Below are 26,193 nucleotides of genomic sequence, written 5' to 3'. Positions count from 1 at the left end.
TCCCATTTTAAAATTATTTAGTTCAGTGGCAAACTAAAAATTAAAATTACTGTTACTGCTCTATTGACAATTTATATAGCAAAATGTCTATAATTATGTAGCTATCACTGCATGTATTTTAGTAGCGAGCATATGATAACAATTGCATGAGGTTTGAACAGCTGCAATAGATGTTAGTTAACTAAAATTAAACGCATTATTTTTATTTAAAATAAATAAAATTGCATTTGAATAACATCTTTTAGCTAGTATAGCTGTTCAACCATTTGTCATGCCCGGTTTCCGCGAGATTTTCTCTAGTTTTAGTAGCCACACCAGTGGTAAAGTACACAATGATTCAGCTAAATTATGAAATCTTTAACCATGCTGTATAGGACCAGGTGTCCTAGACTTCAGCACTTGTACTGCTAAGCCTTAAAATCTTATGTTGACGGAAGTTAAAATTAAAGTTTCAATCACGTCATAGGCGGCGGAAAGGGGGAGGCTAGGGGGCTGAAGCCCCCCCTCAGAATGATATCACACCGAAATTATCTTTCTTGGAGTGGGGCTGAAAACCGTGATAAAGATCGAGATACTCTAATAGAGCAGTCACTCTAATAAAGTAGTCAGTGTGTAGCGAGCTATGTAAGGATTTTTATGTAGTTTATCAGCTAAAAATGATAGCTGGTGAGGTGGAAAGCTCTTGTCGACCTTTTTTTTTTTTTTTTTTTTTTTTTTTTTTTGTCTCACCTTACCAAACTATAGAAATAAGTCTGGGTCAGCCCAGCCCCCCCCCTTATATCAACTACTTGCTCCGCCGCTGAATCACGTTGTCATGCAACCCGCACGCACGCACGCATTACTCATTACTCCGGCTTTGCGACGGAAGTTCAAAGATTAATCAAGGCTCGGATTAATTAGATGAGGTAGGTAGCAGGATATCCTGAAACCCACGCATACAATGCAAACACTAAGTATATAAGCGTGGAATATTGCACAAAAGCATGAGTACAAACTGCAGCTACTGTAAACTACTGAATTCATTATCGCGGGAAATTGAAGCTTATTACTCTCGTTATCTACCGAGCAACTTCAGAAGCTATACCCAGGTAGCTACTAGGTGAGTGCTGCATATGTATATGGGTCAGTCTCTCTCAGCATTTAGAGGCCATCTGACCCATCTCTACTAATTAGCCTTGCCAGCCACACTAATTATGCACTAATGAGTAATGTGCATAGCTAGCTATTAGCTATTATATAACACTGCTTGTGAAATTGTATCAGTTATATCAACACTGGCATAAACAGTATTGGTCACTGTAAAGTTCTATTTTTAATCTATTATTTATCTTGTTTTTGTACACTGTAGTTAAAATGCAAAGTGGTCAAGTTTCCTTCATGGCCATTGCCTTGATATGTCTGTTGGGGCAGGAGATTTATGGTCAAATACCAAGAGCATGTAGTGATGATTCAAGTCTAGAAAAGTTAGAGTGTTGTCCAACTACAAGTGATGGTGTGTGTGGACAGGATGCTGGTAGGGGACAGTGCAGTGATTTGAACTTGTCTGGATATGACATAAATAGTGTTGATGTGCGTCGCAATTGGCCTCACTACTTCACCAGGGTTAGTACCGATCCTAATCATGACCCTACTATAATAATTATTATTGTCATTATAATAACTGCACAATTGCTAGTTGTACTGACATGTGTATATTGTGGTTTCTTGTCACAGGTCTGTAAGTGCAATGGAAATTATGCGGGATATGACTGTAGTCGGTGTAAGTTTGGTCACTATGGACCTGATTGCTCTAAGTCACAAGTTCTTCCCCGACGACCACTTGCTACCTACACAGATAGTGACTGGGCTGAATTCATTGATACTATTGTTCAGTCACGTTCATTTGACTCAGGGTACATGGTTGTATTAGAAGAGGCAGTTCCAGGAACCACAAATCTCCGCATGAGTAACTTATCACTTTATAATTTGTTTGTGTGGCTTCACCACTATGCTTCAAAAGATTCTGCTACACCAGGTAATGTAAATAAGTATGTAATAAGCATACTTTGCTTCTGCATGTGCGTATGCGTGTATGTGCTGTAATTTGATGGCTCAAAACTTGAGTTATGGTCACATACATTTCTGCACTTGTTAATTGACTTTTTATGTACTTACATCAATGTCATATTACATTTAGATGTATCAATTCGTTTGGATTATGCTCATGCTGGACCTGCATTCACAACTTGGCACAAATACTTTCACTTGTTGTTTGAGTGGGAATTACAACACATGTTAGACAGCATGGGACACTTGGACTATCACACTTTCAGGCTACCTTACTGGGACTGGCGAATTGAAATTCAAAGATCTACTGGAATACTCTCAGATGATCTCTTTACTGAAAAGAGGCTTGGGGCAACAAGGAATGTCAGTGGTTTTCCTCGTGTATTTGGGGATATTGTTGGTGACGGATGGAACACAATATGTTGGCTAAAATTCTTTCAGATTTGTGATCCAAATGTTAACACTGGTCCCCTTCAACGTTGCCCATTCACAGGAACTAACCCTTGCAGTAGCAACAATCCTGACTGGCCTACAAGTCGGCAAGTAAATCGTGCCATGACTTTTAACAGATATGAAAGACCACCTTATAATTTTCTATCGCAAAGAAACTATCGAAGTTTTGTTGATGCTAATGTTAACTTTAGAATACGTAGGTGCCGTAGAAACAGAATGTGTTTTTGTTCTCCCACTTTTGACCCAGAATGTTCCCCCAAAAATTCAAATGGCTCTCGGATGATTGCACTTCAACAACAAATGCATGGTGCGGTAAGTACTGTATGATTATTATCATTGTTTATTTTATACTATCAGTTTTCTTGTTTAGGTTCATACCATTACTGGGGCAGGTGATCTCGCTACAAATCTTCCATTTGATAAGAGAGGACAAATGGATGATGTGGTGTCATCACCAAATGATCCTCTTTTCATGCCTCACCATGTTATGGTAGATTGTATGTTTGATGAGTGGCTGGGGCGACACCCTGATGCAGAGTATCCTAATGATATACCAATGACTGTTCCCACTACAGGACATCAGCCAGATGACTTTATGGTTCCATTTTTCCCACTCAGTACCAACAGTGACATGTTCACACGGTCTCGTAATTTTGGATACTATTGTGACCTACCAAACATCATATAACTATGTAACTGGTAATGAAAGACATTTTTATGCAACTAAACACTGTTGATAACAGGATTATTTATGGCAGCATTGATTGTAACTTATTTATATGTACTTACTATGAACAGTAGCAACATTGTGATTTAGTACGTAATTCCAGACTCACCAATGAAATTACAGTATAATAGATGTAATTCTACAATTCATTGTATATGTACATGGCAAATGTTACTATTAATTTTGGTATTAGGTTTATATATTATAATTTTTTTGCGCTAAAAAAAATTTGTTCAGTACTCCATGAACCACACTTTCAAGAAACGAATGCTTCGAGGAAACACATGCAACATTTAAAACTGGTGTAAACAATCAAAACGTGGGAATAGAGATCACTGAGAAAGAGTAAAACAAATCAGCATGTTAAACACTCATGATCAGAGATCTCTATTTGAACTCAATGGATATGGTAGAAACTCAGTAAAAAGTAACAGTTGTTTCTCTATAAAATATTAATTCTTGAAATGTGTAAATTAAAAAAAAAATAAAAATAAAATTGTCATGGTTGAAATTTTCATTAGAGTTTTCCCAAAAATTTTGCTTGTGCCCAAAAGGTAGGTTTTCCAAGATCCGGTCACATATATTAGTAGCCCAACATAGGCAGTGAACAACACACCACGTGTGGGTTAGCATGAAATGGTTTGGTAAACACCCTTCCTGCTTCAATGAATTGCAAAGTCATAATATATTGATGCTTTAGTACCTAATAAACATTTCCCAGGCAGAACCAGTAGCAATAAGAGTATTATAATCCTACATTTTATAATTATCATGCACAGATCTAAAGCAATTTGTTTAAGGAAAATAAGTAACCCAGATAAAACACTGACTATAAATGCAGCCTGCTTCCAGGCTTCTGTATATTTGATCCCATCCAAAAACAGCTTATAGCTTTAAAAAAAGTGCGCGTCCAAGTAAAGCAGAGTTAACTGCGACAAAAAGTAATGATATCATAATGCAGCCATGTGTGAGGTGTGCAAGTTGTAAAATTAATATTAGCTAATCAGATAATACAATGTTATTGTTAAAGTGTTAATGAGAACTATGTGATGCTGCTAGTTTTTAAGTGTGTAAGCATCTCCATAAATGCCACATAAATTTAATTCTCAATAAAGCAATGTGTATAGATTCTCTGATAGTAATAAATAGTTTGAGTTTGGCCACCTTTCCTTTGTTCATAGCATTGCTGTATACAGGAAAGGCGGCCAAACTCAAACTATTTATTACTATCAGAGAATCTATACACATTGCTTTATTGAGAATTAAATTTATGTGGCATTTATGAAGATGCTCACACACTTAAAAACTGGCAGCATCACATAGTTCTCATTAACACTTTAACAATAACATTGTATTATCTGATTAGCTAATATTAATTTTACAACTTGCACACCTCGCACATGGTCGCATTATGATATCATTACTTTTTGTCGCAGTTAGCTCTGCTTTACTTGGACGCGCACTTTTTTTACAGCTATAAGCTGTTTTTGGATGGGATTTCAATACCTTTTGTTAGAATAAGCAATGCACTGTTGATAACAGTAGGTGAGTTTCCATGGTTTTGACAGAAACCCCAGATTACAGTAACAGAATATTAAAATATAACTGTAATTTTAGTGGCCAGGGCCGCCCACATTGGGGGTAACTGGGGTATTTTGCCCCCTACCACAGCCCGAAAGGGGCCACTTGAATACCTGTTTAAAGAAAGATCAATATACTCTAATAGAGCAGTCAGGATCTAGACCCTTCCTTGCCTCCGGGCCCCTCTTTAACTCTTTTCCCTGGGCCCTCTAATTTCTCTGGACGGCCCTGTTAGTGGCATGCAACTGCAGTTAACTAACACCCATTTTAACTAGTAAACCCTTATCAACACTTTGCCTTTCATCTTGTACTGCATTGAAACGATCAAGATACTCTATTAGAGCAGTCACAAAACAGCTGTAACACAACAATCAATATTTAGCATGTTACAACTTCTGCTTAGCATCGGATTGTATAGTTTAAATTACTAGCTACTTACAGACTTTACAATATAAAAATATGGCACTTGTAGAAATGTGACTGTTCTATTAGAGTATCTCGATCTACTTCAAGCATTGACTAATTCAAGTGAAGAAGCTACGCCCCTGCCAAGAGATCTTGTGAAATGAAATGAGAATAGTAAAGAAAAGGCAAGTATGTACAGAGACAATAGAGGGGCGCGTAATTATGTCCTGTTGTAAATAAACGCCTTTAAAATTTATATTACTACTAAATAAACGAACCAGAATAGGCTGGTGTGGCTGTTGTCTCCAAGGTTGTCTCATTACTTGTCTTTTCGTGTTGAAGGGATTTAGTCGCAATTGGTGAGTTTAACTATACACGTATTTGTGTTGTAAAACTTAATTGTAAAAAGGCGATTAGCACATATCTATGGGGTGCCATTTGTCTCAAATCCCAAAAATTGAGATCTAAACCAAATATCGTCGATATTTACTAAACATCGACGACATTTAGCTAAATATCGACGACATTTATTAAACATCGACGACATTTGCTAAACATTGATGACATTTGCTAAACATCGACGATATTCAGCAACTCAGCTGCTTTCTCGTTTTAATTTTCTGCGTATCCTTTACTATAATAATATTATGGGCGCGTACAATACTAATAATTGCTGATTAGCTGCTTGCGACTGTAGATGAATCATCTGTGGTACTACGTGACTCATTAGGCATTCGTACCTCCTTTAATGCTGCGCATCTGTTAAGGTTAATGTTGCTGTGTTGGCGACGAGTTGGACTGAGAGGAAGGAACTCATCTGTGAGGATACGAGGTATGGGGTTAGCCTCTACAGCTGTAAATGTGACAGCTTGTACACTGCACGTTTTTCGCTTTTCAATGTTCCAGTGACAGAACTCAGTCTGCCAGAAACAGACTCTCACGTGAACGAGGGTCTAGAGACTCTATAGCATACAGGATTTGTGCACAATGACAGCTACATACTTTAATTTGTGCATGCGTGGTGTATGTTGGGTTGCCTTGTGTGGCCAGACCAATTGGGTAGGGAGAAGAAGGGATCTAGTACAGTTCAAATCTTGGTTTATACTGGTCTTGACACTATACCATTTACATGTACTGTTATTACATGGCAATTTAAATTAGCTGTTTCATGGGCTTGACTGACCCAGGTGAATAACCACCTAACATATTTTCAAACCTAGCTCAAAAATGCACTATATGTATATGGCTGCAAATGAGTTGCTGTCTCATTGATACCATACCCCATTCTTGTATTTTGTTTTTACACTTTTATATGCCGACTTTTAAAAATGTGTATGCATCACTTCGTGTACTTTACCTACACTGCTGTACCATACGCAAGGAAATTTTGACGCAAGAAAAATTTGACGAATTCACATTTCAGCAGATTTGATAAATAAAATGTTGACGAAATCAAAAAATTATAGACAAAACCTGTATTTTTAAAGACATTTGACGAACTTAAGTTTGATGAATTTAATTGTTCGTCAATTTTGTTAAATTTTTCTATTGTCAAAATTTCCTTGCGTATGGTATGCAAGATGACTAATGTACTGTGAATGCTAGCTAGCTATTGGCCTTCTTATTCCAAAGATACCTATCTGTACGTGTCTTAATATGTTACAACAGACAGTCATCTGCAAATTAGGTGACAAGTAGATTTAATACAGCTGGGAAAGTCATTTATAAAAACAAGAACAGTAAGGGGCCCAATACAGAGCACTGAGGTACTCCACTGGTAACGTTGACAGCTTCTGAAATAGAACCATCACAAAAAAACTTACTATTTACGGTTGGTTAAAAAAGACCAAATACAGCTAATTGTCTCTCTGGTAATTCCATAGTACCTTAACTTTAACAGTAAGAGTTTATGGGAAACCTTGTCGAATGCCTTGCTGAAATCCAGCAGTATGCAATCAGTTTGTGCTTTGTCATTTAAACTGGATGCTAAGTCATGGACAGTTAATAGTAGTTGAAGATCAGCAGAATGTTTTTGATGGAAACCAAACTGATTGGTTGAGAGGATATTGTTACACTCTAAATGCCCCATCACATGTAATTAAATAACGTGCTTGAGAGCTGACTGTTTTATTAGAATTGTGACTGCTGTATTAGAGTAAGCGACTGCTGTATTAGAGTATATCAAATCAGCTCAAAACTGTAAAAATAAGAGTACCGTGCATTTGATATCAAATGCAGCATTATGCACAGTGTGTTCATGTTTTGCTGCACGTATTTCTTACATTCACATTGCTTTAAAATCTTGTATTATTTGCTGGCATAATACTTGATGCTTTTGCTAGCCTGTTAATATACAATCATGCCAACATAATTGGCACAAGCACATTAATTTTTAAAAGATATTAGCGTTTATAAAATACAAGTGCACCTGTAGCTTCTATAGCAGTACCTTCCTATTGTAGTTACTACACAGTAAAAAGAAAGTGTTCAAGCACCCCTACATCTATTCTTAGATGGCCTTTTGTAATAAAGCACATCTTATATGTGCTTGGCAGCTACAGAGTTACACATGTGTACAGTACTTATGTATTTTGTACTGATATTAAACATTAACATGTTTAACCTTTTATTAATTAAATAGTATGAAGTATGCAACCATTGAAATCACTACAGCAGATCTTTGGTGACAATCAATTTCACCATTGCCAAAGTTTCTCAAGTAGTGGAACAAAGAATTAAGCACATTACTAAAAGGTGCAGTGTCAGTGTAAGATTCTACTCCACTGTATTTGCTTCGTATGTAGGTCTACCTAGTACGCAGTTGCTCATCAACTCGCTATCGATGATCCACAGTCAGAGCTCAGAAACGTACTGTTTTGGGTTTCTTTTGTGATTTGTCAGAATGTCCACATCAAGTTTGTGAGTGTATACCAGGAGACAACTAAAAAGGAAAGAAAACAAAAAAACATAATATAGTGAAGCTAGACTTTAGTGACATCACACAATGCACATGTGTGTTTTTCAGTTTGCTGTACAGATGTAAAAAAATACACTATAGCTGTTTGAAATTACAGCTGTTGATTTACACACAATAAATTATGTCTCATGTTCTGAGGTGTTTGCAAATTGTTGACTCTTAAAACTGGAAAAAAACTGATGATTTATTGCCATTGACTTTGAAAATTGTAGCAGCCTGCTGCTGAGTACTGACAGGGTAGCAAAAGGTAGAAGCAGTACTTTCCAAGTATTATTTTAAATATGAACTGTTTATAAAAATTTCACATACTTTCATTGACATATAAGTGAACCAGAGGATGTACAACACACTCATGTGAGCTCATAGGATTTGTACAGAGTAATAAAGCTACTTTAGAAGGGTTTCAATAAAAACTGGTTGACCTCGCTGAACCCCAGGAAATTGGAGACGTCATCAAGTGATAAAGAGCTTACTGCATGAAATGGCAACAATGGAAGGGATCAGCACTGTCAATTTTATTTATTAAAGCTTTACAATACAAGTGCTGAAGAAGGTCTATAGGATTCCTGATCCTACCAACAAAGTATGTTTGAAAAGGTAAAGAAAGCAATTGTATTCAAGGTCTCCACAATCCAGTATACCTAGACTAAGCAGCAGTAGTTTAAAAGTCAAAAATAATAATACAATTAACACAAATTCTTATTGAAGACACTTAAAGAGTGTCATACCTCCTCTGCAGATCTGTGTGGGTATTCTTCTCCAGGAAATGTTTGACAAACTGCTTCTGGTGCTTTCTCAGGTACCCAAAAATGATTAGATATAATCTCAGGTTATGATGCACTACCCCCCTATATAAAACCTTGTAAATGTGCAAATGATAGATGACTAAGGTCACATTAATTTTTGTTGTAAAAGCTAAGCAGTTTGTATTTGCATAGCTAGTTGGTCCACTTGGACAACATGGTCCAGGTCCACCACCATATTCCAAGACTGAAATTATACATAGCTGTGCTTAGTAACCACACACAGTTATTTTCCGTATACCAGTTTTAAGGTTAAGGTGTATATTTTTAATGTATGGGATTTAAAAATTACAAAATGTGTTGTAGAGTTTCAACAACTATGTTGTGGTAGTAATACAACACTGCAAAACAACATCTGTTCTTGGGAGTGTGGTACTGTGGTCCACAATAGTGATGATTTCCCAAAATACTCCTCAGCCAGACTCACAAATTACTGAAGCTGGATTCTTATAATTTCAACACAAGTAACTACAGAATGAAAATAGGTCTTATTTTTAAAGTTAATGTTTGTGAAGATGTTTTATTGGGCCATTATTACTTTCTTTAGCTATATGAAGGCTTGTATCTTCATTACTGGGAAAAACATGCCAAAAATGCTTCCACAGGCCCAAATAAAATTTAACACACAGTATCAATATGCCCCAGAAATGTAGAGTCTACATCTTTTGCAGTATCATGCAGCAGAATAACATGATAGCTGAGTGAGAGCAGAGGCTCCAACCTTGGATCTTTCTTGGGAGTGAGATTTTTCATAAAGGTGAACAGTGGAGATGTAGTCCAAGCATGCAATTCAACAAAGTTAAATTATAACCAGCACTTCAGGATTTCATGACATAATAGCATGGCCTCCTTGTACTAGTTATATTTGAAAGTGTTTGCACATAGTTACATCATTGAGAAGCTGTGTATTACTAGCTAAAAGTGTAAAATATTAATAGCTGGTGTATGTGTGTGTGTGTGCTACTGTACATTACAACTGTGGCAATTCATTACAATTTCTATGACAAACGTGACGCTCATGTGATCCGCTGGAGTACACACTTCTACAAGATGTCTTGCCAGCTCAACTATCTAGCTTCTAACCATGTCCACACAGGTTGTAGCTATCTTGTAGCAACCAACCGCCTGGATTCACAGTGACCTTTTAAAGTTCCAGTACACTGTTTGCTGTCCTTATACAACTCTCCTCAGTTGTGGAACCAGTCAACCGCCATTGAGAACTCTAACCACCAAACCGAAGTTTTAACGAGAGATCACCACGTGACTGCTGAAATCCTTGCACATGCCGCAACCTTTTTTAGCCTCAGGGAGCCTTCAGTGAAGCATAGTCAGCAATAGAAAATTCTGGGAGTGAGCATCAATTTTAGGCATGAGAATGTTGGGCGTGATTGAAGGCCAAATTGTGAGAATCACACCTAAAGCATGAGAGTTGGAGCCTCTGTGACTTACCAGTGTTGCTACTAGTGGTGTGCGATATAGGATATTTTCATATCACGATTATTACACACAATTATCACGATACGATATATATCACGATATACAAACTCATCACTCAGCTTGTGTATTTACACTGATGACACTTGTAGCACTAATGTACTAGAAGTACAATACAACATGGTACATCACTAGCATACAACATTACAAGCTCTTTTATCAAAAAATATTACAGTGTACAATGACATCTTGGGTACAGTTTTCTCTGATTATAACTAAAATCTATACTTCGGCTTATATCGTGATATAAAGATTCTATATCGTATCACGATATTTAAAAAATTATCACGATATTTCAATATATATCACATATTGCACATCACTAGTTGCTACTACAACTTGCCTGCCTCAAACTACTGTATATAGCTACAAAAGTTCTCATTCACTTTAAACTTTTCACACTTATACAGTAGATAGGCGTTCATTGACACAAACTGGAATCATTTTGCGCTTTGTAATTCAACTGTACAGCCTCTGACTCACACATTGCTCTACAGGACTAAGGGACCTGTTAAATAACCTTGAAATCTCGCTTATCTGGACCTCTTTTATCCAGGCCCAGACAGTCCAAATTAGTCACATGCATGTGGCCTGTAGTCTATTGACAATAAGATGTTTACGTATTAGGTGGCTTGTTGATTCTAACTACCACTTGGCTGCTAGGTGATAAAAAATTTATAACCCAGGGGAGTGACCACGAATGCTCTGTAGTGACTTTCCCTTCTACCCACTAAAATGTATAGTAGCAATAGTAACATTACAGAACAGTTAGCTTTACTATATTAGCTAGTTACGGATATTTCTGAGATAAGGACAGTATACCAGACTACCTGGATAAGAGAGGTTCCACTGTACCTGCTATAAAATAAATTATATGGATGACTCTATAGCAAATAAAATTCCCTGTTGCCTCTCTATAATGTTGATGATTCTATCAGAGTAATTTAATATTGACTGCTCTACTAGAGTATCTTGATCTAAGCTGAAGTTACCAATATTAAGATTCTTTGAGGGTGAATTAAAAGCATGCAACCGATAATGCACAACTGACAATCAAGCTTAACAAGTTGCTCTATCTACCTTTGAGTTGGGAGACCAGGCAGCAAATTTCTAGAACTACCCTTGTGTGTAGCTAGTTGACAAGTTGAAATGATCTCAGAATTTCGTCTTTGCAGGCAAGTCCATAATTATTATATCGTTTGGTTGGGAAATTTGACTAAATAAAAAGTACCAGTCTGACAAGAGCACTCGTGGCCAGCTGAGATTCATATGAATATTACAACAAGCTATTTTATTAGTTTAATTTTGTGTATTGATCTGTTATGCACCTATCAATGTAATCCCTGACTACCACTAATACGGGCTGAGGTGGGGGAAGGTGGGGATTTGCATCACTGAAAATTACAATTCCCCACCTACTGGGGATGTACTGGTAATGCAAACCACGACCAAGTCTCGACTTGTAACTCCCGGGAATACCGGAGCTAGGAGGGGATTTGTACGGTTGTATGGCGTTGATCTAGTGATGAGTTAGTTCAAGTGGATTCTAGTACGAACGTAGTAGCTAACACCCGTGACACTCCTTCCTAATTAAACTGAAAGCACACACCTTTGCTGTCTGAGTGAATTTCTTTAGTGAAGATAGATCCCCACTATATATGTCGGAGAAATTTAGCGATCAATTCCCCCACCATCCCCTACCCTCAGCCCGTATCAGTGGTAGTTGGGAATTACATTGATAGGTGCATTACAGTCCTGTAAAGTATTAATAATAACTAAATAAAACACTACTTGATTCATGCAACTAAATAATTATACTCAGCCGAATTATACTCCCAGTGACAGCGGACAGCATTATATTCAATAATGCTATATTCAATAATGCTATATTCAATAAGGCCACACCAAGTCAAACCTTAGTTTCTGGTCACCCGCCCGAATGGAAAACTGGAACCCCAGTTTATAAGGACTATTATTAATATTACAGGCGCTTAAGTGTACGTGACCAAGGACAGTGATTTTTAAACACCGCAAAGGATTGAGATACTCTAATAGAGCAGTCACACTACCCTTAACTTTAATACTAGAATAGACAGATACTACTATAACGTTTTTGACTTGTCCTTGATTAGCTATATAGCTATTAGTAATGCTTCTGTTGCCAGTAAGTAACTTCAGTACAGTATGTATGTAGCATTAATCACTAGCCTAATGATCAGATATACCATAGCTTAAACTTTCCTAACAATTCAGATGTGGTCCTCTAATGATTAATCTAGTAACTCTTCTAGTGGATCTAAACTTGGACTTCCTTATCACTGATCACTGATATACTGACTAGAAATCCGGTAACATTTGGTGAGCTCAAACTTCAACTTTTCCATGATTAAATAATTGCAAGTATGGTCCTAAATTAACAAGTGCATGGCATTCCTTAGTTAAAACATTAACTTAGCTTTCCCACATGATCACTGAAAAACACTAGCCTGGAGCACTCAACAACTCAACTCAAAACTTTGACAGCTACTTTACTGAAGGTTTACTGTATAGAAGGCTGGAAACTCATGCATATATAGTTGACTAAGACTTCACATTTGAAAGAGTTTCTGATGTGTTAATATAGTTTTGGATTATTATTAGCTAGCTAATAAATAATAATTTCCTGACATAGCTAATGAAACATTTCATTTGTAAAGCAAAAGTAGCTACATGAGCAGACCTTTCCTTAGTGTTAGATACACATTGTTGTGCTCAGCAGTGTAGCTAGCCATCAACAATTTTCCTGGTGCACTTTGCAGAAGCATAATTAACTACTTATGCTATAAGAATGTTGGTTAAGCTTGGTTGTAAACTCAATATGAAATGGGTAAATTGAGCAAAATTAATAACATTACAGTATTACTGGTGTATATGTAAGAGTCTATGATAGTCCTGAAGTCCTGATCATCTGCCCGCCCGCATCCTTTTGTTGGCTAGGGAGTGACCAGAAACTAAGGTATGACTTGGAGTGGCCTAATTCTGTCACTGAGCGTATTGGCACCCAGTGATGAAAAGTGAAACACGTGCAGTTTACAAGTTGTCACATTTACAACTGAAAAGGTGACTCCACACCTCACATCCTTAGTCACAGATGAGATCAGTTCCTCTCGTCGCCGATGACAGCAACATTGATCTTAATAAATGCGCAACAATTATTTCCATTAAAGGTCGTGGACTCATCCGAATGAAAACAAGTCTAATGAGTCACGCATAGCACCACAGATGGTTCATCTACAGTCACAATTTGCAAGCAGCTAATCAGCAATTAGTATTTACAAGTATAAGCGCCTATAATATTATTATACTGAAGGATTCGCAGAAAATTAAAACGCAAAAGCAGATAAATTGTTAAATTTCGTCGATGTTTAGCAAATGTCATCAATGTTTAGTAAATGTCGTCGATGTTTAGTAAATATCGTCGATGTTTAGAAAATGTCATCGATGTTTAGTAAATGTCATCGATGTTTAGCAAAAGTCGTCGATGTTTAGCAAATGTCGTCGATATTTAGCAAATGTCGTCGATGTTTAGTAAATATCGGCGATATTTAGTTTAGATCTCAATTTTTGGGGTTTTGAGACAAATGGCACCCCATACATATCATGATAAACATGTATTTGTCACAGTAGAGTTTCTCACGAAGTCACGATTATTACGAGACATTGGACCAGGGTAAAAATTTTACTGCTATATTTAGAGGTTGTAGCGTTTGTATATCTTAGTGTCTTAATAAATAATCCCCCATGATGACTAATCACTAATAGTGCAGTGAAAACTGGTCAATATTCAGGCCTTAGGGACAAAATTTTCTGACCTTGCCTTTTAAAGAGGTGGCTGCATCATGCGGCCTTAAAAAAGGTAAGAAGCATGCTGTTCTAACTGGCTATTGAGATGGATTTAGTGTATGACAGCGTATGAGACAGTGAGTGCTGGCAGCAAGGGGGCAGCCAATCTGTTAGATCACCAAAAGCACTGCTTCAGACATAGGCAGTTGACTGTCAGCCCCAAAAAGTTTCACTATTGGTCCTTATAAGCTCCTGATGAAGAAAGTGATGAAGTCATTATTCATAGGATATATTTTTTCAGAGTATCCATTTCAGTTCTACAATATAGTAGCCAAGCATAAGATGAAGATAACACAGCATTCCAGTAGTTTAGTGGTGACCACAACACTGCCTGAGTTAAACTGTGGTGAGATTTGAGACTACCAGAAGTCCTGGAATGTCTTCAACACATGAAATACCAAATATCTAATGCCTGGCTTTCATCAACAGTGGACCTGTCTTGGTGGCCACTTGTACAGAAGGGAAACAGCTGCCACACAGTCTTGCGAGCGAAACAGCTAGTTGCCACACCCCTTAATAATCAATTTGTGAAATCTGTAGCAAAATTGTGTGTGCGAGCAAGTGCGATGTGGCAGTGCCGTGTATATGGTTGCTGCCTAGCCGTGACACATCACGAGTATTGAAATCACAATGCGTTACTGTATCATCCATCTAAATACAATCTCTGAATGTGTCATTTTGTGTAGAGAGCAATCTTCCACAAGAAGTAACCTGCAGGTTCCAGTGTATATTGTTAACCATTAATATTGTTCACAATATTGTGAACTATATGTACAGTGAAACCTCACTTAGTGGCCACCTCTTTAATAAGACCACCTCATTATATATATTGGCCACCTCTAGTAGGTCCCAAATATAGCTAAGCATTACTTATGACCTCATTAATAAGGCCATCTTGTTATTCAGGCAAATTGTTTTGGTCCCACAGCCTGCCATATTAATGAGGTTTCATTGTACTTATGTGAATTTTTATTTTTCGTAACTTTTCTTCAGGTTTACTGATGGGCACTATGAAGCATTGTTGACTGGTACATGTATAATGTGGTGACTTGAAATGCTAAAACAGTACGTAGCATGTCTTGTATGTACATGTAATGTGTTGTAATGTGTCCACACATCCACACATCTTAGAAATAAATTTAATTGTATTCTCTATAAAATAGTCAGTTCCATTGTGCCACTGCGTCATAAGTTGGTTGAGTATGGATCATCCAGGGCACTTGAGTCACATTTTGTCCTGGCCAAGTGGATCTCATCCACTGACAGAATATACAGGATCAGATCATGTGTATAAATTACGGTGGAACTTGTTTATTGCCACCTTCACTCATTCAGCAGGTAACAGTGTATAAATTCCCAATTGGAATTGGCTTTTCAAGAGTGGTTGTCTTTCTATACTAGTGGCCATTAAGACAGGTTGTACTGATAGAGTGTACATACTAGAGATGCAACAATATCCTCCACTTAGTGTCGTTTGATAGTGATGCAATGGAGACTATGTATTATTGCATTTAAATACTATACTATTATATTGCAACTCTAGCACGTATTTATAACAGGAATGTTTGTTAACTGTTTAGACATACTGGAGCCACACCCACTCATCTGGATTCTACAAATAGAGTCATACCAACTTGTTGCCATCATACTCACTCGTTACTCCCATTGTGTTTGGATGAATATACATGCCGTCATGTGAGACTTGCTACCATGGCGGGCCACTGGAAAACATTTGCATAGCAGTTATATTACAGTCATTATTGTACAATTCTTACATTATTGTTGTGAAAAGTGTTTGGTATTTATGTGTCTCCTCTGTATGTTGTAATTACATGTGTAATTTTGTGTGGGGGTGCTATAAAATGCAATAATGCATGGTGACAATTGTATTAGGCGATTTTGCACACTTCCTTTTAAGCTAGCTACATGTACTAATTACTCACAGCTTGTGTCAACAACTGGTAACCGCAGTTGTACTCTTGTGTCATTCTTTAAGCCGCGCCCTTAGAGGACAAATTATGTGGGGGCGACTAATTTCAAAACGAAGGATGGTATGCAGCACCATAGGGAGTGGACTATAATCTATGGCAGCACACTTCTTGGTGGCTATATGTACTGATTAACTACATAGAGCGCCAGTTCATCAATACCCAGTGACCGCAGTTGTGCTCTGTGTCATTCTTTAAATTCCGAGTAAAATTCTTAGAGAGCAAATGACGTGGGGGCGACTAAATTCAAATTTCAAACTAGCCATTCTCGAAAACAAATATTTCAATCTAAACGAAACTTTTAGAACAGTTTAAAGACACATTGCCCTACATGCCAAGCGAGTATTGCGGAAAACAACAATCTGGGATTTGTATTTGGCCTCTAGGTCGACTGAGGACAACTGAAACTTCGTTTGGTGCTGAAATCACGACTGTAGGGTAATCACGTATGGTGAAATCGATGATGTGAATCTTGAGGTGATTGAGTGAATACTGAAGCGATAACAGGGCGATCAATGTTCGGAATGCACAAAGGAACGCAAGGCATACACCTGCGGTTGCGTCTAACCGCATGCGATAAAAAAAATATATATAAATAAAACTTCCCCTTTGATGTTGGCAACCTCGATCACGAAACCATTTCATGGTATTCTTGTACACGTTTTCAGTATGGCTCACGTTTATAATGAAGTAGCCAATCAAGATTTACAAAGAAGGAAGTCACTGAACTGCAAACCAGTGGATATTCCAGTATTCTTCTGGAAAAGTGTAGATAGTATCATAATGGTGCTTACAAAATTACAAAATATTCTAATCACTTCCAGCTACCTGATTGCTCTATTAGAGTTATTGACTGTTCTATTAGAGTATATCGATCTTTTCTCAGTAAAACGTTTTCACACGTAGGTTTCAGCATAGATCAGTAATTTTGCTGGTAGTTATTAGTGTTACACTTGATGCTTTTAGGCGTCCACCGTGCTAGTAAAATAAGCAAGTACAAACAAACGTTATTTTATTCTCGCACGTGATAAGAATCGGTAACTGCAACAATATAATGGCCGATTCCGATACTTCATTAAAACAGCAGTATCGGCCTGATACCGATACCAATATAGTGCACCAAGACATGAACTTCCAAAAATATTCAACCTGCTCGCCCACTCATTTTTTATAAAATTTGTTAGGTATGTTCTACCAGTGTTTTTATACTTTTATGTTATGTAATACCTATTAGTATACTATGTCATACTACTTTATATTGTTTATTCTTGTCTGAATTGCTGCAGCATGCATGTTTATAAACAGTGGTATTTGATAAATTTCATTGCCGAAGCCATAAATTGACTTTACACAGTTATAACAAAAACTAAATAGAAAATTTAGAATTTGTTGTACACAAGTTTTAGTCTCGCCAATCTTCTTCAAGAAAACAATGAGTATTCATAAAAATTTATAAGCATGTGAAACAAGTTTCATTTTTTCAAAAACCGGAAAAATGGGTATAACTTCCCTGTAAAGGCAAATTTTCCAAATCTGTTCAACAAGAATTCTTTGGCTCAATGAGAGCTTTCATGAACTACAATTGTTTAGCAAAACTCAGAAGTATGGAGGACTAGTTTCAAAAAAGCTAAAAATCACTGATATGTAAATTGCGACATTTTTGTGGTTGTTACCATAACAACAGCTATACAAATAAGTAGTGGTGCAGCACTGCTCTTATATATACTCATGCACCCATGACACTACACACACACATTGAGAAGTGTTAAGATGTCTCAGTGTGTGTGTGCGTGTGTGTGCGTGTGCGTGTGTGTGTGTGTGTGTGTGTGTGTGTGTGTGTGTGTGTGTGTGTGTGTGTGTATAACACCGGAGAGTCTAACATCGAAGAACTGAAGAGTCTACACCAATAGTCTTTTCATGGTCTTCAAACGAGGCATGCCTCGTATCTAACCAGTTTTGTCAATTGTACAGGTAATTGGAGTTTACATAGTGACATGGCAGGATTGATGGAATGTATAGAGAATAACTGTTATCTGTTTGACATGATACTAAATATTTTCCATAACAGGTTTCATTTGTGCATGTGTGAGGCAAGACTGAGTTATGAGCTGAAGAACACTGGCAAAAACATAAAAGCTGTGGTGTAGTTGTTAGCTTATTAATATTGCTTCACAGCTGAAAGAAAGGCCATCAAACTGTTCAAATATTGTATGGGAAGGCATAGGGATGAATTAGGCCAAGTTATGGGCCATTCAGGTCTCAAAACTGGCTTAAATGAAAGGAAATTTACTTCACAGGTCTTTATTCAATACCACGGAGCTGTACAGCCACATATAGCTATCTAGAGCTTTATTAAGGCCCCGTGCGGATTGTCACTGGGATTGGGAAAAGCAGCCAGCAAAAGCAGACCACTCAAGTCTAGCTGATTTTGATTGTGAAATTTGATAGTTTTATTCATGTAGCTTTGTGTTCGCAAAATTTAAACATGGCTGCTGTGTACCGGTACTATAAAATGACTTCCTAATCAGGACGTCATACCAAATCATTACCAGTGCATATGCTTGAGTACCTCATGTCACATGCACAATGAAGCAAAGCTATGGAAACATAGTAGAAAGAAGAATGGTGGCCTCACGTACATACAAAATTAGGGCATCCTCACGCACAAAAAGGCACAAATTCCCCGTTTGTATAACAATGTGCTATATGCGACTGCAGCAATTAATTGGCATTTGTACTACGTAACTATGTACCTATAGTGACACCCCTAGTCTTAAGGGACCTCTCATTGGGTGGTCAAGTAAACAGAGTAAACATGTGCAGGAGAGACGGTAGGGCTAACAGAAGCATTAAAAAGTAAGTTATCACATTAAACTTACTAGTATTTCGTTCTTCCTTCTCTCACTGTGGCTTTCTTCTACTACCACTGTACGTACTGTCTATGGTACTGTTGTTCTTTTCCAATGCGCTTAACGTAAATAATTCACCTCTGTGCGCTTAGTGCATGAGGAAGAGATCGTGCATTTGTACGCATGCGTACTACTACTTTAGCTTAAATACCACTTATGATAATAAATTTCACATTAAAAAGACAAGTAAGCTATTAACAACAATTATTAGAATTATATAGCTTCGTTTCGTATGATTAATCCGTTGTTTACTTTATCCCTAATAGAACGCATGACTACTCTATTAGAGTTGAGCAGATGTCAGAAAAATACATGCAATTTTTGGATATGTCGAAGTGGCTTAACTTTTGTCTTTAAATTAAATGGCCCGCGCTCTAGGGCAACAACTCTTCGTACAATTTCCTCGAATTACTGAAGTATTATTCATGTACACAATGTTCCAGACCATATTTTGTGTTTAAACTAATTAGTTTAAGGTGAATTCTCATAGTCTTGGTAACGGGTGAATCCCACAATACATTACGCATTGGGCAAAGTGACGAATCAGGTTCAGAAACTGTGCTTGGCCCATGTATCCGCTGCAGCTACAGCCATGAAAATGTGGTGGAGTATTCCTTAGAGGTGTGTGAGTAATTAGCAGACAGTTTTTTGTGGGAACAACTACGTAATGTTGTGGGCGCTTCGAAAATACACGAAAATCACTGTTTTTACACCATTATACGTACTTTTGGGGGCCTGTCCCTTTAAATATAAATGTATTGATTTTTAACCAAATAAATTCAATATATATAAAACGGCTTTGCAATAAGTTTTACTCGAAAAAACCACCTGGAATGCATTAGTACTGTTATAATGATGCTATACCTTGAGTAAATGAAGCGAAAAGTCAAATGTTTCGATGTATAGCGAGTTAAAAAATTTGAAATTCACCTGCCAGCCTGCCTACTGTAAGACCCGATAGCGCTAGGTGTACGGCTCCAGAAATTTCAGACAGTCAAGGTAATGACGTCGAATTCACAAATCTGTTGTTCCGATTACGTCTGTCCACTGCACCATGCTGTTTGCTTTCATCATTCATCCACTTCTTTGTTCTTCTAGAAAGATAATTAATACTTGCAGTGCTTAATAGTTGTGGCGCATGCCACAACCCAAACATGTGATTTTAATGAAGTGTGAAAATGTGTGTGTAAAATAAGGATGAACGGGTGTAGTACCCAAGGAGTTGTCTCTAGCATTTGTTAACGCTGAGTAGTCGTCTTTGTGAAGTAGCTAGCTAATAATGTCTTTAGAGGGGCGGATCTAGAGTAACTGGTCATACAACAGACACCATCACATGGACATCGTTATATCAGCCGGACCAGGCTACTAGCTCCAATTGAAACTGCACTACTTTGAAGTACTTGCATTGCTTGTTCTTGAGTAAAAATATTATTATAGGAGCATAGCGCAGCCACTGTGAATTAGAGAGCTGCACTTTTCGGCCTTCCGGACCATCAATTGTGACTGGGCCTGCGAAAATAGGGCATGTGGGCACATGATTTTTGCCTATTATTTCAAACTTCCATCACTCATAACTTTTTATACAATTATGCTGTTGCAATGAAATTTTCAGCTTTTGGTACGCATTAAATTGGCTTTATGATTCAAGTTACAGAATGTAGATATTCTGTCCCAGTACTGAGATACCTGTTGTGTGATGGGGTGTAATTTGCACCCACATGCCCTGTTTTTGCAGGCCCGGTCACAATTATCGGAGGAGTGATGCATATGCCGGACAACAAAAGAATTACTTCCAAATTGCAACGAAAGGTTATCCTTTATTAAGCTAACTACATATCAGTCCATGCACATCATTAGTAAGCTCCTCCCTCCCTCTTTAATGCAGTCATAAAGGCGCCAAGTAGCTAACCCTCAATGCACGGTCTATAGCCAGCTATAAAATGCACAAATTCCAGTGCATAGCTTAGTAAATGGTATGTTATGGCATTAATGACACATTTTAATTTTAAAAATTCATAATACATACGTATTAGTAGCTACTACAAAAATCAAATCACAGCTAGCAAATCACATGCAGGGTTGACTGCAATTCTATAAAGCTTTCTGCATGTAGGCTCCTGCTCCTAAATGTCACAGCTATTGTTTTCTTTGCTAAATTAATCTTCTTGGATCTGCCAGCTCACTCCAATCTGTAGAACGACCTTTTCTTTAGCTTATTCAATAAGGAGTTTTACAGTGAGTTAAGGCCCTAATGCGTTACACTTGTCTACACTATAGTGCTGCATCATGTGTGATTATTAGCTAGACAATTAGGCGTCACCAGCTAAATGTTCAGGAACTGCCAAGTCTGCAGAAACAGCCTTGAGTAGCTGATTTGGAGTTTGCCACACATTCTTAAAAAAATCATTGACTAATGGAACAATGAAGAAAAGAGCTCCAGCATCATAGAAGACAATGTTGAAGCGATTTCCTCGAAATGTTGCTAATGGATTATGAGGTACACCATTTTGCTTCAAATAAGCAGTGAAGTGTTGGTATACACCGCTTTTCTCGCAGCCATGTCTGCTAAGAGCCTTACAAGCCGTTCGAATTAATCGAACAATTCCAGGTTCTGTTTTGCGAGCTAAAACATGTCTTGATGGGACTTCATCAAAGTAAGCATTTTCCCATTCAAGCAAAGTGGATAATACACAGTCAGCCATGCCAACTGTTAGGTGCATTCCACAAAAAAAATGTTCAAAGATGACAAATTTAGCTGTTCTTCCTAGGAGAGAGCATCCCATCCAGCTACAACTGATGGCAAGATTTCCTGCCTGTACTCTTCTAGCAAACCATTGAACTTCTTTTCAACTATATGCCGATCAGACGTTGTATTCTTAATATTTGCCAATATTTTATCACCTATTCCATCACCTGCAACAGCTTCAATATCTGCAAGGATCATTTGTAGTGATTTGAGGGTCAGATCAGCAGATCCAGTAAGCATTTCACATAAGCCCAAAGAATATGAGCTTTCTGGTAATGAAACTTGAAATCCGCCATAGTGTTGCCCAAATTTAGAAGTTCCATCATTGTGAAGCGTCAAATCCTTTGTTCTAGTTAACTGTTCTGCAAGCTGTTGGCACGCAAGTCCCTTCATTTCAGATGTCATCTCAATCAAGGTACTTGGCTTTGGTAGGTTTTCAACATTCATACCAGCAATATGTTGCAATACAGATCTAATCAGTTTCTCAACATTCTGTGTGCTCACATTTAAACTCATTAACTCCATACAGCACTGTCGGACACTGTCAAGATACAACTGTTTATGTTTTTTTGTCTTCAATGTTTGTGATTCAAATTCTGTCAAACGTTCTGCAAGTTGATCTCTTTCATTTCTAGCAATTTCTACCTCACACATCAAATCCTCTATTCTTTTTTCCAGCAACTCCATGCATGCATTAAAGCAATTTTCCAATTTCAATAGCTGAGAATCCTTTTCTATAATAACATTCTCCTGCTTCTTATTCAATCGACTAAGAGCAACCCGATTCTTTTCGCTTGCTCTTTGAGCTGTAGCTAAGCAACTGTGAAGTCCGTGGTTTTCTTTAGACAATGCAGAAACTTCAGATTTAAATTCTTTGATTTTTTCATCCTTGCATTTTAATTTCTTGTTGACATTTCTTACACAGAGCTTTGGCTTCGCACTTACTACAACCTTTTGCTGTACTTCTGCACTAACATTACTTGGTTGTGCATGTTCTACTGCAGGTATACTCTGCTGTGCAAAAAAAGGCTCCTGAAATAGTAGGACAATCTGGTCACTATGTTTGTTACGCGAGAGCTCTGAGAGTTTCTTGTTAAGTCTGAATACAAGTGATTTAATAGCCGTCCGTGTTAATGGTAATACATCATCAACCATCAATGTCAGCCACTCATAAAAGCAATTCCATGAAAAATTACAGTTAACTCGAAATGCATTTAGTTCAAAAACCACTCCTTTAGTAATCGAAGATATCGGTAAGGCTGGTAAAATGTGGTTAACAATGCCTTGAGCAGAGATTCCAACTCGCTCACAGTTTTCACCAAGGTAAGGCAGTGACAAGGCCATCTCCAACCAACAATTAATACTATCAATTCACCACAATAGACACATAATCATAATAATATGACCCCACAACTACAATACTGGCATTCCGCGAAATTCCGCTAAAAATAAGCTACTGAAAACTGACCTAAAAACTGACCTAAAACAATTAATATTGAGGCTACTTCACGAGACAAAGTGTTACCTACACGAACTCTACACTACACCATATTTAGCTCACCTAAATCAACGTAAAAGAGTGTGTTTCACCTCAAAATGTGTCCAGAATCGAACTCAGCACCTTCACTTTGCCCAGGGAAGTCTCAAACGACTCTGAAAACCATCAGCAAATTCACCCACACTCAAACAAGGTCGGTGCCATAATTGCAATACAAATATCCGTACGAACTTTTTTTCTACAGAAAGTATGCGCACCTAAAAATGTTCCGTGCTGTTTCTCCGGAAATGCTTAATCCCGGTACACCAAACTTCAGCGCTATAATGCATCGTTGTTATAGATTGTTTGCTGAATGAGGGAGAGAATAAGGCTTCCCTGTTTTAAAGATACGAAGAAAACATTGCAGGTAGTGGAAATTTTGGCCAGTCTGAGGTCGCTACTTGGAGAATGACTGTCGAGATTTCAGTTTAGGTGGTGTCTCTGTGATCACGTCGGTAAACTCATCCAGGAGACTGGAGGCATACAAGTCCTTGTAGTTTCTATAATATCAAAAGTTTAGTTTATATGCAAATAAACTTGTTTATATTATGTTAGTACAGAGAGTAAATTGAAGACTAAAGAGGAATTCTACATCTGTAAAGACACTTAGAATTCCGGTAGACTCTGACAATGGTATTGTCAATAGTCAGGTAACTAAGAACTTAATAGCAGTCACAATGCATTTCTGCTTCTATTGCTTCATCAGGTGACAACGTTCTTAGGGTGGAAAATCAGTAAGAAACAGATTGCATGGAGCTGTGTGTAAATGTTGGAGTGAGTGAAAATAAAGTTTTACTTACCTACTATCTTGTTATACAGTACTTTTCCTTTAGTAATATAACTGCTGTGCCAACTTTGTTTTGTCTTAACTGGTGACACACTGTGTATTATCGGAGAAAAGTGTTTTGTTAATATTATTCATTAAAATTTTACCTATAATACGTACTTAAGTGGTGGCGTGCGTACTTGTTTCTAGCTCAACTTAGTTACCTGACTATTGACAATACCATTGTCAGAGCCTTCTGGAATTCTAAGTGTCTTTACAGATGTAGAATTCCTCTTTAGTCTTCAATTTACTTTATGTACTAACATAATATAATATAAACAAGTTTATTTGCATATAAACTAACTTTTGATATTTTATTTTCATAAATAGAAACTACGAGGAATTGTATGCCTCCGGTCTCCTGGATGAGTTTACCGACGTGATCACAGAGATACCATCTAAACTGAAATCTCGACAGTCATTCCCAAGGATACTGAATATACCTTGGGTCTGTAACCATTTAATCAGGTAGAGTCGATGCTGCTGAACCATATTATTCAAATTAAATTATGTACTACTTAATTATCATAACGTATTTATTAATTATAAGCATACGTACTTGAGTTTGATGATCTTAGGAATTATTTAGACAGCACAGTCAAAGATGATTTATAGCCTAGATTTTTGGGTTGCAAGACATTGAATATTCAAAAGCAAACTGACTGTGTATATCATAACTACTTAATTCACTATCTTTTTATCTTCTTAATTTCAATTTTTCTTAGCCAATAGAAATCCTAGATGGGAGTCTTACAAGAGAAAGTTATATTTCTATTTACAGTACCTATATTTTACACCTTTACAAATGAAGAAAAACTTACAGACAAATTAATAAAATTAGTACAATTACAATAGGGTAAATTATAATAAAAATTTACGTGAATTAGAGTATTTGGCTAGGTTAGATATATAGTTCAAAAGCAAAAGCCGTAGATGAAAAGACTGGTATGAGCCGGGTCTTGGATGGTGGTAGGGGTTGGAGATTAAAAGGGTGGTAATTTCTTGTTTTTCTAAAGTGGGTGTACAAATCAAATATGATATCAATTTCATCATGTTGTGTACAACATAGATAATCTTAAATTTGTTCATGTATTTTCGATTGATTCCCAGTCCAGCTGGTCCAGTGAGAACACAAGTTAATGTATTTGTTACAAAGTGCTTTGGATCTGCTGTAGTTGGGATTTCAAGGTAGACTGCCAGGGTACTCACACAGGCCACACTGTTGCAGCATATTCGAGTGGGGGACAAATGAATACAGTACATGTTAGCTTCTTTGTATAGAGAGAAGCATGTGAAATGTTACGGTAAAGAAATCCTAGGTTTCTGTTGGCTGTAATTGATATGTAATTAACACGAGCATTCCATTTCATAGATAAATTGACATCATACTTACATCTTGGTCCAAATCAAGGTGTGGTGGCTATGAACATGATGCATGCATGAGAAGCTTAGGAGATCTGTTTGATGTTGTGGTCTCAAATATTGATTCAAGGCTAGCAGTCAAAGACTCGGCAAGTCCTTTAATTTATACAATAGAAAAATTCATTCACCGCTGGAATTTGTCCACTACAATGTTAATAAATCCATGCACTTTAATGATGTTCGCAGATTATAGCCCCCTTGTGGTACACAGCCCAGTCTGCCAGAATGTTTGCTCCTTACACACTGCTAAAAATTCCTTAAGTTTTTGACTGAGTTAATTTGGCTGGCTCTTTCTTGTCACCATTGCCTTCCCGCTTGCTTTCTTTGTAGTATACATTCAGTGCACAGATTTATGATTAAAACGTCGGCCCTCTAAAGTCAAAGTAGGCATAAACAA

General features: G+C 37.3%; 1 protein-coding gene and 1 long non-coding RNA gene across 2 annotated transcripts in view; one reads left to right on the top strand and one right to left on the bottom strand.

The window, feature by feature from the left end:
* LOC136247423 (uncharacterized) overlaps positions 1–26,193 on the bottom strand; it is a 137,948-nt gene that overhangs the window by 68,232 nt on the left and 43,523 nt on the right. The window lies entirely within an intron of this gene.
* On the top strand, positions 967–3,461 carry LOC136245470 (tyrosinase-like). The gene is made up of 5 exons (XM_066037012.1): positions 967–1,099; positions 1,349–1,602; positions 1,714–2,014; positions 2,177–2,811; positions 2,870–3,461. Exons 2-5 carry the CDS (start codon positions 1,354–1,356, stop codon positions 3,185–3,187), a joined length of 1,503 nt encoding a protein of 500 aa, XP_065893084.1. The 5' UTR covers positions 967–1,099; positions 1,349–1,353; the 3' UTR covers positions 3,188–3,461.

This window comes from Dysidea avara, chromosome 2, assembly GCF_963678975.1.
Source record: "Dysidea avara chromosome 2, odDysAvar1.4, whole genome shotgun sequence".
Classification (NCBI taxonomy): domain Eukaryota; kingdom Metazoa; phylum Porifera; class Demospongiae; order Dictyoceratida; family Dysideidae; genus Dysidea; species Dysidea avara.
Note: the sequence above shows the minus strand (reverse complement) of the source record. Positions and strands in the feature narration are given on the sequence as shown.

What these genes read in the sequence shown, in the direction of transcription:
- LOC136245470 (XM_066037012.1), top strand. Translation starts at nt 1,354, where the DNA reads ATGCAAAGTGGTCAAGTTTCCTTCATGGCCATTGCCTTGATATGTCTG. An exon ending in GGCCTCACTACTTCACCAGG is followed by an intron (nt 1,603 to 1,713) that starts GTTAGTACCGAT and finishes TTCTTGTCACAG; the next exon opens with GTCTGTAAGTGCAATGGAAA. An exon ending in AACAACAAATGCATGGTGCG is followed by an intron (nt 2,812 to 2,869) that starts GTAAGTACTGTA and finishes TTTCTTGTTTAG; the next exon opens with GTTCATACCATTACTGGGGC.